The sequence below is a fragment of the Garra rufa genome, chromosome 1, assembly GCF_049309525.1.
Source record: "Garra rufa chromosome 1, GarRuf1.0, whole genome shotgun sequence".
Taxonomy (NCBI): domain Eukaryota; kingdom Metazoa; phylum Chordata; class Actinopteri; order Cypriniformes; family Cyprinidae; genus Garra; species Garra rufa.
In genome coordinates this window covers 104,805,500-104,821,530 of record NC_133361.1, presented here as the reverse complement: position 1 = coordinate 104,821,530, position 16,031 = coordinate 104,805,500, and the positions used below count along the sequence as shown (strand labels likewise).

Sequence of the window (16,031 nt, the reverse complement as noted above, 5' to 3'; positions counted from 1 at the left end):
AATATGCGGGATGTCTGCCTCTCTTCGGCGATCGGCCCACCGGGAATGTCCCGGTTCTCCCCGATGGCCAGGAGTGTGACGTGATTTGTGTCATGTCACGTGCAGGTGTGATGGATCGTGTACAAACCAATAGGGTGTCGGAATGGTATATGTTTATACTTCTCATCCAACCACAACCAAATTCACTCTATGTGGATGGCGCAATTTATCTGGATAGTTTTTTTTTTTTTGAACGATGACATGAATGAAAACTAGCCGAAAAGAAATAGGAGTAACGAGTCTATTTTTAAAATGTAAGGAGTAGAAAGTACAGATAATTGCGTGAAAATGTAAGGAGTAGAAGTAAAAAGTCGTCTGAAAAATAATTACTCCAGTAAAGTATAGATACTCAAAATTTCTACTTAAGTAAGGTAACGAAGTATTTGTACTTCGTTACTTGACACCTCTGAGAGAACATCAGCACAACACTCACTGAAATGTACATTCACTTCCTGCTGATTCAGATGAGCATGAAGAACCAGAAGTACGATGAACAAGAAGAAAGAGAATGTACAGAGCACTTACAGTTAAATAGAGAGATGATTCTGAAGTTAGCAAAGTTAGCATTTGATCAACTGAAGAAGGAACACATTGTGTTCTATAAGAAAGATCTGAAAGAATGTGGTATTGATGCGAGTAAAGACACTGAGTTCACAGGAATGATCACTGAGATCTTCAAAAGGGAACATAGACTTCATGGAGCAAAGGTCTTCTGCTTTGTGCATCTAAGTGTTCAAGAGTTTCTCGCTGCAGATCATGTGTTCCTCTCTTCTGAACAAGAACATGCAGGAGCTTCAGTTTTTCTTTGACAAGCCAAAACAAAATGTCACATTGCAGGAGCTACTGCAGAAGGCTGTTGATAAAGCCAGAAGGAGTCAGAGAGGACATCTGGATCTGTTTCTGCGGTTTCTGATGGGCATTTCACTAAAATCCAGTCAAAACCTGCTCAAAGGTCTGATCCCACATACTGAAGACACCACAGAGAGCATCACAAAAATAACTGAATACATTAAACAAGAACAAAACAGATACAATATCCCAGATGAAGCTCTAGTCAACCTATTTTACTGTTTACTTGAGCTCAAAGATAACTCATTAAATGAGGAAATACAGAGTTACCTCAGTTCAGATATACATCCAGGAAGGGACCTCTCATCTTCAATGTGCACAGTGCTGACCTACATTCTGCTGATGTCAGAGAAAGTGCTGGATGAGTTCAACCCAAAGAGGTTCACATCAAAACAAGCAGACAACAGGAGACTCATTCCAGCTGTGAGATGCTGCAAAAAAGCGCTGTGAGTAATTTCAGTGGTTGCTGTTCAATCAAACAGTTATGTTCTACATCACTATACAATTAAATCTCAAAATGCTATTTGAATGATTTTTCCCTGATTATGGAAAGTACAATAAGTTTTTGCCAAAATAAATTGAACTATAAAAAATAATCTGGCTAAACAGTCTGTTCTGGCAGATTTGACAGCTGTGGTTTTGATGAAACATGCTGTGAAACTGTGTCTTCTGCTCTACAATCATCAAATTCTCATCTGAAAGAGCTGGTCATGAGTAGCAATCACCTTAAGGATTCAGGAGTGAAGCTGATTTATGGTGGACTGAAGAGTCCACACTGTCAACTGAACATACTGAGGTTTGACATTCACATTCACTGAATCACTATGTTCAAATATGTGGATGAATAGATGTCTCATAACTATAGCTAGCAGATATTTCTCCTGTCTATATTGTAGTATGATTGTATCAGTGGCATTTTCTCCAAGAACACAAGGCAGGCAATGCCTACTCAAAAAACCTAATAAGAAAACAAGTCAACCATCCTGAAAAACCTGACATTTTTAATGCAGTTTTCCAGTTACAAAAAAGGAAATAATACCAAACTTCCTTATTGACTTCTTTGAACAGTTTGTTTCAAAAAACTGTTTCATGTTAATTCAGAAATATGTTCCCTTTCTGTATAGATTTGATTATTACACTAGCTTTATTTTCACTTAATCAGTAAAATCTTCAGCTCTGAGGATCATATTATTCTTGGCTGGATCATTGAGTCTGTGAGTTGAACTGGATCAGTTTGATTCATGAACAATGTGCTGCAGTGTTGAGTACAAATGCACAGGAGAGTTATTAGCTTAACCTTCAGGAGTTGACCCTGATGCATTTTTCAGCCCTTGGAGTTGTGACATTTGTGTTTACTTTGTAACGGATAAAGTGGTAACATTTTATAATAAATATACTGTAATAAAGCATTTACAAATTATTTGCAAACTATAGTCTACAGTCAAACCACAATTTATTCAGACATAATGTCTCACTTTATCTGTAACAAGGAGGGTCAGACTGAGATGTGCGGATCCATTTGCAGCATTTTATTGTCAAGATCGTAGTCGGGGCAAACAGGGTCAACACCAGCAAACAACAACAGCGAAGATAATCCTGAGAGTAACCCAGTAACCAAGCATGAGTCAAAAACCAAATGGGCAGTCCAAAGTAACAACAGAAACAAACAGAGAAAACAAGGCAAAACAGGAAACAAAACCAGGAATAAACTAGGAAACTCTGAAAACACGGAGACTAGGAAACTGGGAAAACGCTTAGAAATGCAGCCGGGGCAATACAAGACTTCGCGAAGAAGTTGTGTGTGTGAGTGGCATATAAGCTGTCCGAGTGATGAGCTGCAGGTGTGTGTGTGTGTGTGTGTGTGTGTGTGTGTGTGTGTGTGTGTGTGAATGAGCTGCAGGTGTGAGCAGTGATCAGTGCAGTGAGAAACAGGGAGCAGGTGAATGCAGTGATTAGTGCAGTGGCTTGTGGGGAATGAAGTCCATGAAGTGTAGTGCAAGAGTTAATGACAGGACGACTCAATACGTGACAGAGCCCCTCCCCAAGGAGCGGCTTCCAGACGCTCTAACCACCTAATGAAACCGGAGGGTGGTGGAGCGGAACAAGGGGAGGGATGGAGGGCCAGGTCCATGTGGGGGTAATGGAGCTATGGACTGAGGCGGAACCGACGGAGGGAGAAGCCATGGTGGAGGAAGGGTTGGCTCCTCCATGGGTCCGACCGACAGAGGTGGAGCCGGTAGAGCCCGAGGCGGAACCGGAGAGTCGATGGTCCTAGGTGACACCGAGGATACGGAGGGCCAAGGCGGAACCCAAGGCTCTGGCGACCCCGGTGGAGATGGAGGTCCAGAGGTACGCAGCGGAGCCGGAGTGACAGAGGATCGAGGCTGTGCCCACGGGAGGGAGGAGGTCCACAGAGCCGGCAGGATGGAGTGACGAGGCGCAGCCGGAGGAGTAGAGTCCAGAGGCGAAGGTGGGGCGACGAATGACCAGGGCGGAGCCGGAGAGACGATGGAGCCCGGAGGAGCTGGTGGGCCGACGGCCGACAATGGAGACGAGGGAGCACAGAGCCTAGGTGGAGCCGCAGGGTCGGAGGGCCGAGGTGGAGTCCAGGACTCTGAGACTGGAGGTGATGGTGAGGGATCCTTCAGTCTGGAGACTGGCAGTCCCACGGCAAGTCCTCTGCACCGAAGGTGGGATGTGGGTGAGCAGAGGGACTGTCAGGAGACAGAGGTGGTGGGACTGGAGCAGCAGGGAGGGTGGGTGGGAACGGGACCAGCAGAGGCTCTGGAAGGCCGGGCGGAACCAGCGGAGGCTCTGGAAGGCCGGGCGGAACCAGCGGAGGCTCTGGAAGACTGGGCTGAACCAGCGAGGCTCTGAAAGGCTGGGTTGAACCAGCGGAGGCTCTGGAAGGCTGGTTGGGAGACCAGCTGCTCGAGCCGACAGCAGCGGCGGGTCCTCCACGCTAGACATTAATCTTTGATAAGTCTTGGATGCAAATTTGGGCGTGGCGGCAGCCATCTTGCGAACAGTCTCTAGAAGGGAGGTCATCTTGTGAACAGACTCTAGAAGGGAGGCCATCCTGCGTGAAGACTCTGGAAAGGCGGCCATCTTGTAAACTGACTCAAGAAGGGCGGCCATCTTGTGAACAGGCTCTGGAGTGGCAGGCATGGCGTGAGCAAACTGTGATTTGGTAGATGTGACTTGAACAGTTCCAGACATGACAGATGGGATGTGTAAAAGTTCTGGTGATGTGGGTGCTGTAGGACTGTGGGGCTCCTCATTCGCAGTCCCAACAGTAAACGTTGAACCGGCCAGCAGGAGAGCATAGTCTATGTACTGTTCAAGTGTCCAGTGCGGGGTGTGTAAAGGCATACTGGGTTTTAAATTCTGGTTCAGTCCATAATGAAATAGGCCCCTAAGCCACGCTTCATCGTAAAATGGTAGTTGGTATGAAAACTTACGGAACTGGTGAACATATTCCTCAATGGGGAGATTTCTCTGTTGTAGGAGCAGAAGCTGGTCGATTGGGTCCATATTGTGATGCTGGTGAATAAAGCTGCTGGATCCTTGTAGTGGCGAAGTCTTCTGTAACAAGGAGGGTCAGACTGAGACGTGCGGATCCATTTGCAGCATTTTATTGTCAAGATCATAGTCGGGGCAAACAGGGTCAACACCAGCAAACAACAACAGCGAAGATAATCCTGAGAGTAACCCAGTAACCAAGCGTGAGTCAAAAACCAAATGGGCAGTCCAAAGTAACAACAGAAACAAACAGAGAAAACAAGGCAAAACAGGAAACAAAACCAGGAATAAACTAGGAAACTCTGAAAACACGGAGACTAGGAAACTAGGAAAACGCTTAGAAATGCAGCCGGGGCAATACAAGACTTTGCGTAGAAGTTGTGTGTGTGAGTGGCATATAAGCTGTCCGAGTGATGAGCTGCAGGTGTGTGTGTGTGAATGAGCTGCAGGTGTGAGCAGTGATCAGTGCAGTGAGAAACAGGGAGCAGGTGAATGCAGTGATTAGTGCAGTGGCTTGAGGGGAATGAAGTCCATGAAGTGTAGTGCAAGAGTTAATGACAGGACGACTCAATACATGACATTATCAAAGTTCATTTGCTATAGTTGGTTTAAAATGGTAATACAATTTGACAAGAACTCAAGAGTTAAATTGTGTCCGATAACTTTGATAAAAAGGTATGTAACAAAACATTGTCAGGTCAAAGTGTCAAATAAAATTTTGCTCCCAAATTTGTATCAAATTTACTGGTAGTCCACTGTATGACGAATTTTTGGGTATAATATGTCACAGATTACTTTATTTTGCATAAATTGCACGCACTAGTAAATAAATATTTTATTTGGTGTCTGAATAATTTTTGGTTTGACTAAAGTTCTCACTTTAGATTGGGTCATGGTATATCAAAAAATGTCATTAATTAAAGGAGTAGTTCCTTTTCAGAACAACAATTTACAGATAATTTACTCACCCCTTGTGATCCAAGATGTTAATGTCTTTTTTTTAATGTCTTTGAGATAAACATTTCTGGAAATTTCTCCATATAATGGACTTAAATGGTGCTCCAATTTTTGAATCTTCAAAATGCAGTTTAAATGCGCCTTCAAAGAGCTGTACACGATCCCAGCCAACGAAGAAGAGTCTTGTTTACCGAAACGTTCTGTCATTTTCTTAGAAAAATATATTTTTATATACCTTTTAAGTACTGAAACTCATCTAGCACTAGGGCTAATGAGCGTTCGCGTCTATGCGTTCTACATAATCACGTTGAAAGGTCACGTGTGACGTATGCGAAAATACAGACCCAGTGTTCACAAAGCAAACTTGAGAAGAAAGAAGTGCAACGTAGGGTTGCACGATAAATCGAATGCGATTATGACAACTCTAGTGCAACGCAATCAAACATTCTTTAGCAACAAGGTACAACATAAAGTACAATGATGTCGGATGATTTTGAAGCTGGAGGAGCACATGAGATGGAGTTTTTCGCCGTTCCCTACCTTTTTGAATACACAGACCATAGATATATATACGTAGATGCCTCATTAGCGACTGTTTCTATGGGCCGTTCCAATAAAGCGTACGCATCTACGTGCTTGGAGCGGTCCAATGAGGCATCTACGTTTATATATCTATGACACAGATGATAAACTCAGTCAGAGAGAGAATACTGTGGCGGCGACACAAGCCTCAGGCAGACCGCGTTCAAACAAGACGTGGTGGTGCAAGTCTGGAATCTCAGTGCTGTCACGAGTCACGACTGGACCAAATTAAATTTGTGTCATTCCACACGCAATAACTCTGGAACGGTCCTTTGTCTCCAAGCTAGTAAACACTGGGTTTCGCATACGTCACGTGTGACCTTTCGACGTGATTACATAGAGCGTATAGACACGAACGCGCATTAGCCCTAGTGCTAGACGAGTTTCAGTGCTTAAAAGAAAATGACCGAACATTTCTGTAGACAAGACTCTTCTTCGTCGGCTGGGATCATTTACAGCCCTTTGAAGCCACATTTAAACTGCATTTTGAAGGTTCAAAAATCGGAGCACCATTTAAGTCCATTCTATGGAGAAATTTCCAGAAATGTTTATCTCAAAAAACATAATTTCTTGATGACTGAAGAAAAAAAGACATCATCATCTTGGATCACAAGGGGGTGAGTAAATTATCTGTAAATTGTTGTTCTGAAAGTGAACTACTCCTTTAAGTGCTTAAAACCAACCTTTATTGGTCATTAATTGCGTTAGCATTCAGGGTTTTTTAAAATGCACAAATACATGAAGCCTATGCCCCAAAATAAACATAACTACTTAAGAATTAAATAGCATAATGCTGTCAATATGTAATGCACACAAATACTTATTAGATCATAAATACATCAGTTAGGATTAGGGGTAATCTTACAGTTATGGCTTAAAGGGGACAGGATATACAGTTTATACAATATAAAAATAACTATTTCTATAGAATGTCCCTATAAAACACAAAAACTCAATGTGTGTATGTACACAATGTATTTGTAAACATTTCAAGGAACACTAAATATTTATGCAATAAATGTCCAATAAAGGCTGGTTTAAAGCACTTATTTTATGACATTTTCAGATTTTCTATGTTATTCATTACAAACATACACTGCAGATATAACCTATCTGATAAATTGACATTAATATGGCTGTTTGTTTGTTTTCTCTTCACAGGCTAAGTGGGTGTCATCTCACTGCTTAGTCCTGTGAAAGTTTGTCTTCAGCTTTACAGTCCTCAAACTCTGTCCTGAGAGAACTGGATCTGAGCAACAATGACCTTCAGGATTCTGGAGTGAAGCATCTTTGTGATGGACTGAAGAGTCCAAAGCTGGAGATGTTGAGGTTTGAGTTGAAATACTTGATTATTTATAAAAATCAATTAATTTATACTGTTATGATTTTAAGATTAATTCTGTATGCAATTACTGTGTTCTTCTTGTTCAGATTTTCCATATGTTATCTCACTGCTCAGTCTTGTGGGAGTTTGTCATCAGTTTTGAAATCCTCAAACTCTGCCCTGAGAGAACTGGACCTGAGTAACAATGACCTGCAGGATTCTGGAGTGATGCTTCTTTCTGAAGGACTAAAAAGTCCAAACTGTCAGATAGAGATACTGAGGTAACTGGTTTTCCATTAAATAACTAACAAAATAATACTCATACAGTAATCAAGGTGTAAACCAAATGTGGGCCTCATATCTTCCAGAAAATGTGGCCCAGGTACATTAAAACGTATATGGGCCAGTTTTGGCAAAGATATGGCACAGTAAACACTAGCTAATATGGCTGTGAGCCTAAGTGGCCAGCATATGATGCCACAAATGTGGCTCAGTTATCCTAATATGTATCTGGACCAGTTTTGGCAAAGATATGGTACAGTAAACACTAGCTAATGTGGAAGTTGCCCACATATAAAATGACAAATTTTGCCCAAATAATTAATAACAATTTTAGCCAAATATATGGCACCGTCAACACTGGCTAATCAGCGTGTAAATTGTCCGACATTTGACATGGCAGATATGCCCCAAATTATGTGTTGGGTATCGTTTGAATTTTATCGATTCCGGTTCCGATTTCAATTCTGCTTATCGATTCCATTTCTTATTAATTCCTAATTCTGTTTCTAATTAAAAAAAAAAAACATATTTTTTTTTTTTAAGTCAAACATTTAGAGGTCAAACATATTTATTCTGTCTTTTGCTTATGGTTTTACAAAAAAAAGAAAAAAGAAAAGAAAAAAAACAGGCCAATATAAATTTCAGATTTTAAATTATTAAAGACAAGTTATATGAAAATAAGAACAAACAAATCAATTAACAAAAGCATAAATAAATAAAACCGAACAAATGTCAGGTAGAGAAATTGAAATTTTAAAAACACTGCATAGTTTTCCTTTCATAAATAAAATGTGACTGATCCAGCAAAATGAATTACAGTGACCCAAATTTCAAAATTGAAATGTTAGCATTAATTGAAAGAGGATTCATAAGCTTTAAGATGATATCCTATTTAAAGTCATATCTTGAATGGTTTTAAAAATATACCCATTTGAATTATGGTCGTCTGCTCTTTTTTTTTTCCAATTGAAAACGTGAGAAAATCGCTTTGAACGTTTTTTTTGTTGGTATCTTTCAAAATCCATAGGGATGCTGCGCTATTGACTAGCATAACCACAGAGGAATGCAACAACCGCAGCAACTGTGATATTTGCGTGTTTTCTTTTTTCGTAAGGTTTTGCCATTCTGGCTTTTCTCTTAATGCATGTGTAGTCAAGTCAAGTCACCTTTATTTATATAGCGCTTTTAACAGTACAGATTGTGTCAAAGCAACTTCACAGTATTTAAACAGAACAATAGTGTGCAAGTAACGCATTACTGTAAAGAATCAATTTTCAGTTAAAGGCAGTTCATCAATGAATTCAGTAATGTCAAATAGTATACGATATCGCTGGAAAGTGTCCCCAACTAAGCAAGCCAGAGGCGACAGCGGCAAGGAACCAAAACTCCACAGGTGACAGAAATGGGGAAAAAAACCTTGGGAGAAACCAGGCTCAGTCGGGGGACCAGTTCTCCTCTGGCCAGACCACACCAACAGTTTGTACTAGGGGTGTGACGAGACACTTATCTCACGAGACGAGACGAGACGAGATTTTGGGCTCACGAGAACGAGACGAGACGAGATTTTTTAACTTTTTTAAATAAATCCTCAATGATGAAATATATAGGGGACAATAGTATTTTATTCAACAAAAAACACAAAATGCAAAAAACAAAAAAAAAAAAATGTAGGTGCATTTTGATATGAACTTGTACTTTATGAAATTAAACTTATATTTTAATGAATTATATGCAGTAATATAAATGCTGCATGATTCTGGGTAAACTGAAAAACAATTTTCTTTTATAAACTGGAGATCACGATTCTGAAGAAAAAAAGGATTAGAAAATTAAACAAAATGACATAATTTACTATTGGTTCTGAAATAATGTTCATTGCTTAAGTCTGAAAAAAAAAACTAAAAAAAATGAAGGAGCCTGTGTCTCAATTAATAAAGACTTTCACTATTGGAATCTCTTGAATGTTTAATTCAATGACAAATATTTTTTTAAACGTGCAGTTGTCGCCCTCTCCTGGCGAAGAGAATAAACGTTACTCTACATACGTGTTATACTTTCGTTTTTGATCGCTACTGTAGACAATAAGTGTGTATATCCAAACTATAAGCTTTTATCCCAGTACTTATGTTATTTAAATGTCTGTAACAAAGACATGATGATGATTATGTGGTTAAAAAGACTGTTTGTGTTGCTTTCTGAAACCACAGCAGTAAGAATGCAGATTCGAATGGCTTCAATAACGTTCACATGGTAAGCGTCAGTGGAGCGCGTGAAACAGTTGTAACAGACAATGCTGAATCACAGTCATTCATGAATAAGATCGCATGGGTGTTTGAATAGAGATCGTGATATTTTTATAACTATTAGTCATGCAGCCCTAATGTAAACATTGCAAAATGTTTTGCCATGATATCATCACGTTCTCGTGAGACCAGTCAGATCTCGCGGGACACATCGGAGTCTCGCGAGATCTCGTGCCACGAGATCTCGTCACACCCCTAGTTTGTACCAATGTCTGATTGTAAAGAATTCATCAGGTTCCCGTGGTGTAGCGCCGATGGCTGTCAAGGTGACGAGGTCTTCATTGATGATCCGTCTCTGGAGCTAATCTTGATGAAATTCAGTGGACTAAACCCACATTAAAGATGTGACACACAGTACTAAACAAAAGTCTTGATTAGGGTGAGAGACATGTTGGGGTACTGTTTATTAGTGAGTCAAGGCAGAAGATGCAACAAAATGTGCATCTTTGCAGACACAGGAGTCTATAGTATAATGACTAGATGTATACCACTTTATTTACACAAGGCCACACAAACCCCAAATTAACAGGCCTATATATCATATATAAATAAGATATATATATATATATATAATTTTTATGTTTTTATTTTTTGTGTAAAATACAATAAAAGCATAATTTTACATAATTTTTGGTTAAATCGCACCATGTGATGAAATTTAACCAGAATTAAATTAAACAGCCAAATTAAACAAATGACTACATTGATGCTTTTAAAGGGGTGCTATTATGCTTTTCCACCTTTTGAACTTTAGCCAGTGTGTGGTGTGTATGTTTGGGCATAAAAGACATCTACAAAGTTACAAATCTCAAAGTCCACTCCAAAGGGAGATATTTAGTTTTTAAAAAGTCCCTTTTCAAGAACTACAACGAACTGCTTGTTTGGATTATAGTGTTTGTTTTCTGCGTGCAATGATGTCACAACGCGGTATCCCGCCTACAGAAATTCAATTAGTTAGCGGGTTGGGGATTCGCCTAACTTTAGCATGTATTATGGACAGCCGCTTCTGGGATGATTCAGCAAGCCGCAGGTAGTCTCAGCTTTAACTAAAGAGTCTGCGAACTGCTCCGGAATCCATGCTGGAGTGGCTCCATCTGCTGTAAAAGAGTTCACACAGCCGGTAAATGACATGGGTCCAGTAGGTTAGTGGTACTAATATTTTCTTGATAATTTTTGGTGTATTTTAATGAATGAAATGAATTTTTAATCACAGAACATGACTAATAATTATAACCACATCATATTGAATCAAGACAAATTTGCATTAGTGCGTATTTCTTATTTCTTATAGACATGGCAAGTGCAAGTACAAGTACCAGTGAATTGCTGTCAGTCACTGGATATATCCATAATGTAAGTTCACTGAAACAGGGCCCCAAATTTTTTTTTTTTTTTCCGATGCACTACTTCAACAGAAAGACACTTTAGCACATTAAGAATCTTCAGACCTGAACTACATGGCCAGTTCAAAGCTTCAGAAAATAATCGGTAAGTGTGTCACTAATGTAATTGTTTTGAAAAGTACATTTGGAACTGAAAGTTAAAGTCATGATGTATTGTAAAGTATGGTGCTGTTCCACAATGTCCACCTTCAATTCCTGCCAGTGCTATTAATTAAAATTGTTCTAAACCATATCAAAGGTTTAGAACAACTTTGACAGTTGCAGAACCTTTTTTTAAAGCTATATACCCATAACCCACAACTCCAATCTGGGCATCCCCCATTGTCTAGTTTTTAGCATTTGTAAATGCCACTCTTAAAGTTGAGGCTATCAGCCACTTCAGTGTTCCAATTAGGGGTGGGACGATACAGGTAACTCACGATTCAATTCTGTGGCGATATGTGGCCCACGATAATGATAATATCACGATTCACGATATCTACAGTATTCAATATATTGAAAGAAATTTCATCAACGATATATCACGATATATGTGACTGAAAAAGAAAAAAATACCCATAATAAGGAAATCTTATGCATTTATTAATGCCAACATTTCCAACACTGTGCAAAGAAATATGCATTTGCATAATAACTCACTGCCTCCTGGTCTTAAATGTAAACACTGTACAGCTAGACGGATAAAAGTGCCTGAACATTAAAAAAACAACATAAACATTAACTAACATGTGTAAACCATGATACTGAAACGTCAGTAGTAAGTTACTGTAAAGTGCTTTATGTTAACCTGGACAGTGGTCACATCAAGGCATAGGGGAGAGCGGGGCACAAACTAACGCGGGGTTAATTGTAACACGCCTGGTTTAAATATTTCCACACATGCTAGCATAACCAAATTTATGGTATTTACTAGTTGCCATAGCAACACTATGCAGAGAAAAAAAAAGCGCCAGAATTCAAAAGCCTTTTGAAGATATCGCTGAATATTTATTTTACCATAGTAAAAGTACATTTCTGGCTGAAGTAAACTTTTCATTTCAGTTTTTAATATTCATTTAAAACTAGACAAATCTGCTGTTATTTTAATCTCCAATTTGTTATTTATCAGTTTAGATGGTTTATTAATGCTTCACAAACCAGCAGAAGACACTAACCTGTTTTAAACTCGAGTCGCGCAGCTGGGGAAAGATGTAACACTGTGTTACAATATGCCCCGCTGTTATTAAACTATGCTGTTCTATGACATTAGCGGTGCAGTTTACACGATTTACTTCTAAGGATTTTGATAAGATACCTCAAGAAACAGGTGAATAAAGGCTGACAATCAATGTTTAATGTTCAGAAGTTATTATTTCAAGTAATGTAAAGCATTTTGGCTGGTTTATGTGTGGTGTTCTATGAGAGCTGTGTGTGGAGGAGTGGAGTGTTTTACTGAATGTCTAAATGTGTTTCATCTATCTGTCCACATTGTTTTGAACTACTGTACAGCTGTGTGTTGCGATCAAAGCCGTTCAAAACATTGTTGCGATGTGTTCATTTTCAAACTCCAAAATTCGATTATTTTTATTTAAAAAAAAAACGTCATTACTTCATTTGAAAAAGTTAACACATGTATTTTATTGACAAAATATTTTAGTTTGTTGTGTATATTTATTTCATTCGATCAGATAACATTTTAAGCTGTCATATGGTCGTGTTACAACGTGCCCCTCAGATGTTACAATGTACCCCACCTACGGGGCATGTTGTCACGTTTCACTTCCTTTCTTTTGAGGTAAATAAAGAAAAACGTATACACTGTAAATATGAAACAAAGCGATATATTTGTACTAGACAAGTGTGAAAACAACGTGGATAAAAAATTGTACTCTGAACCCCACGTGGATTTACATAAACGGCGAAATTCAAAAAGTGTTAGGTTGTGCCCCGCTCTCCCCTATTCTTCTTGAGGAACACAAACGCCTGTTTCACACATACTCCGTCTGCAGTGCGTATGCAGTCCGTGTGCGTTACGTATGCGATGCAGAAGCAGCACGGACTCGTTTTGCTTTCACACAGGACATGTTTGCAGTCCGTTCCTGATCCGCGGCTGTTTACCACAAACACACCATTTATCCGTTATTTTGATTTCAAATACAAACGTGCTTTTTCAGCTTTGTGATACTCTTTTATCACAGTACACTAATACAATACTAGATATATTCACGTTTAAACTCAACGTATTATACAACGTATCATAAACAACGTATTATTAAATGCACTTGAATGCACTTGCACACCGCTTCTGGGACCTACTGCCCGACAGCAACCGCGTGCAGTGTGAACATGGGTGCGGAAAAAAATACTCAACGCATACACACTGCAGACGGAGTATGTGTGAAACAGGCAACTAGCGGGTGCGTCTTTGACTTGTTTTTCGTTATTTTCCGCCATTCTTCTCACTTCTCTTTTTTCTGCGCTTCTTCTCTGTTGTTGTTAGATAACTTGTGTTCTTCACTGGCCGCTGCTTCCGACACTTTACCCCTATTTACTCGAACAGCACCCCCCGCAAACAGAATGGTAGATATTGGGTAGTGACAGTGACACTGACGACGGGTTAATTAATCATTTTGTGTTGTAATAAAATATCGATATTGGCCATTAGTGTATCGATTATTTATTGCGACAGAGAGCACAACAATATATTGCAATATTGATTTTTTTTCCCACCCCTAGTTCCAATTGCCATGCAGTGCAACCAACAATACAACCCAGGGGTGAAATTATAACTGAGTTCCTAGGACTATTTATTGTGAAAGCCCCTTATATAGAAACCATATTGCTATTAAGACTATAATGCTATTATGTTTGTTTATTTAATATAAGAATCTGTATATTATTAATAATTAATAAAACAATTCATAATAATATAAATATATTTTTTTAATTATTAATATTTATAGTTTTTTTTACCCCTCTGTTGTTCAGATTTTATAATAATATCTAACCTCAATTTGAGGTACAAAAGGTACTTTTGAGGTATACAATTGTATTTTGAATACAATTGTTACTACATGTTAAAATCCTCCAAAGAACAACTGTATTTTAAGACTGTATGACTTTACTCTTTAAACTGTATAACAGAAAATTAACTATATGTGCTTTATTCATTAATAAAGAAAAGCTGGAAAAGGTGGAAGTAAAACCTTCACAATTACACACCATCAAGAATGGCATCCTATTCACACACCAGTACAAAATACTGTGTGCTGCTGATGTAAAACTTTCATAGAACAACACAATAAAGGACAACCAATAAATGCTGTCCTTGGAGCAAATTCTGAAAACAACCTCTCAATATGAAAGGGTAAGCATATTTTATTACAAAATTATGTATTTGAATGTATTTTGTATGTATGTTTATTTATAATTGACACACATTACTTAATCATTAACCATTACCTGATAGAGAAACTTAAAAGCATCTTTTTGTGTGTGTGTGTGTGTGTGTGTGTGTGTGTGTGTGTGTGTGTGTGTGTGTGTGTGTGTGTGACATAAGTTTCATCTTTGTGTGAAACGCAAATTGGTGAATGAATGTTCCGAAGTGAAGTAAATTTCAATGGATTTCCCCTGCTCTTTTTTTACACCTGGCATTAACATGCAAACTGTATGCAGATGTTTTCCACATTGAAAAGACAAGTGTAAACGTGCTTCTGATCGGAATATTATCCAATCAGCATGTCCTGGTCCAGATCTCAGTGTAATGTAAACACAATCCAGCCATTGCGTCTGCATTCGCAGGCCAACGTCACGCAAAACACCTCCCCTCTCTCCAAAACTGTCAGAAGAGGCTGTGGAGCGCTAGTGAGACTACAGTTTTTTTTTTTAAATCTCCCGTGAAAATGATTTTCAAATAAAAACTCACCACTTTAGGTTGACTTTGAAAACCCACCACTTCAGGGGCTATCCTCTGCAGACTTTTTTTAAAATATTGCATGGGAAGGACCAATTTGATTGGTCATCCAAGTAGAAGAGTGTGTTGATGTTGCCAAGTATAAATACACCATGTCCTGATTGACTGAGGATATGATCTGCTTGATCAGATGATAGCATGGTAATACCAAGTGTAAAGACCGCAAAAGAGAGACATGGAAAATATTCAGAGCAGGGAGACGTGAGGACTGGGGTTGGGAACAACTGGTGTAAGCACTAAGCATTATACAATACCATCCATGCATTGCCATGTAACGTATTGATTGCACTGTCTAGGTTTTCTTTCCTTTGTTCAATCTTACTAGTGTTATGGATTATTTTTGTATTGTGGTACATATTTGCCTTTTTTTATTGTAGGCCCATCACAGGAACATTAAAGGTCAGAGGACGGAATCTCCTGAATCAATGCAGATCATCAAAGGCAAGTAACTAAAGGAGTCATGAAATGGAGTTTAATATTTTAATGTTTCTCAGATAGTAAAGTTTTTTTCTTGATTACATACCATGGTGACTCACTCACTGTTAAGGTGAGGAGAGCTGTCATGTTACAATTCTCTCAATTTTCAATTCAGCTGTTTCAAAAGGGTAAATAAGAATAATTCATATCTTAAACTGGGGATTTGGAATATGTTTATATTGTAGAGTAACTTTTCTAAGGTGTAAATACCAATAATATTTTTATTCTCCATTTCATGAGCACTCTAAGGAATTTTATGATGATGAGTTCTAAGGAACTGTTGACATAGTGTTACTTTTTTCCTTTGCTTTTACTAACTTTCCTTTTTTTCCCCAAAAGAA

At 38.8% G+C, this 16,031-nt stretch overlaps 1 protein-coding gene across 1 annotated transcript; it reads left to right on the top strand.

The window, feature by feature from the left end:
- Positions 1 to 932: 932 nt before the first annotated feature.
- On the top strand, positions 933 to 7,587 carry LOC141326233 (NACHT, LRR and PYD domains-containing protein 4F-like). Its single transcript, XM_073834957.1, has 4 exons — positions 933 to 1,334; positions 1,511 to 1,684; positions 7,111 to 7,278; positions 7,381 to 7,587. Exons 1-3 carry the CDS (start codon positions 952 to 954, stop codon positions 7,136 to 7,138), a joined length of 585 nt encoding a protein of 194 aa, XP_073691058.1. The 5' UTR covers positions 933 to 951; the 3' UTR covers positions 7,139 to 7,278; positions 7,381 to 7,587.
- The last annotated feature ends 8,444 nt before the right edge of the window (positions 7,588 to 16,031 follow it).

Bases quoted from the DNA above. Each gene is read 5' to 3' on its own strand.
- LOC141326233 (XM_073834957.1), top strand. From the start codon at position 952: ATGGGCATTTCACTAAAATCCAGTCAAAACCTGCTCAAAGGTCTGATC. The intron at 1,335-1,510 runs GTGAGTAATTTC...CTGTTCTGGCAG, and splicing joins AGATGCTGCAAAAAAGCGCT to ATTTGACAGCTGTGGTTTTG. The intron at 1,685-7,110 runs GTTTGACATTCA...TTCTCTTCACAG, and splicing joins TGTCAACTGAACATACTGAG to GCTAAGTGGGTGTCATCTCA.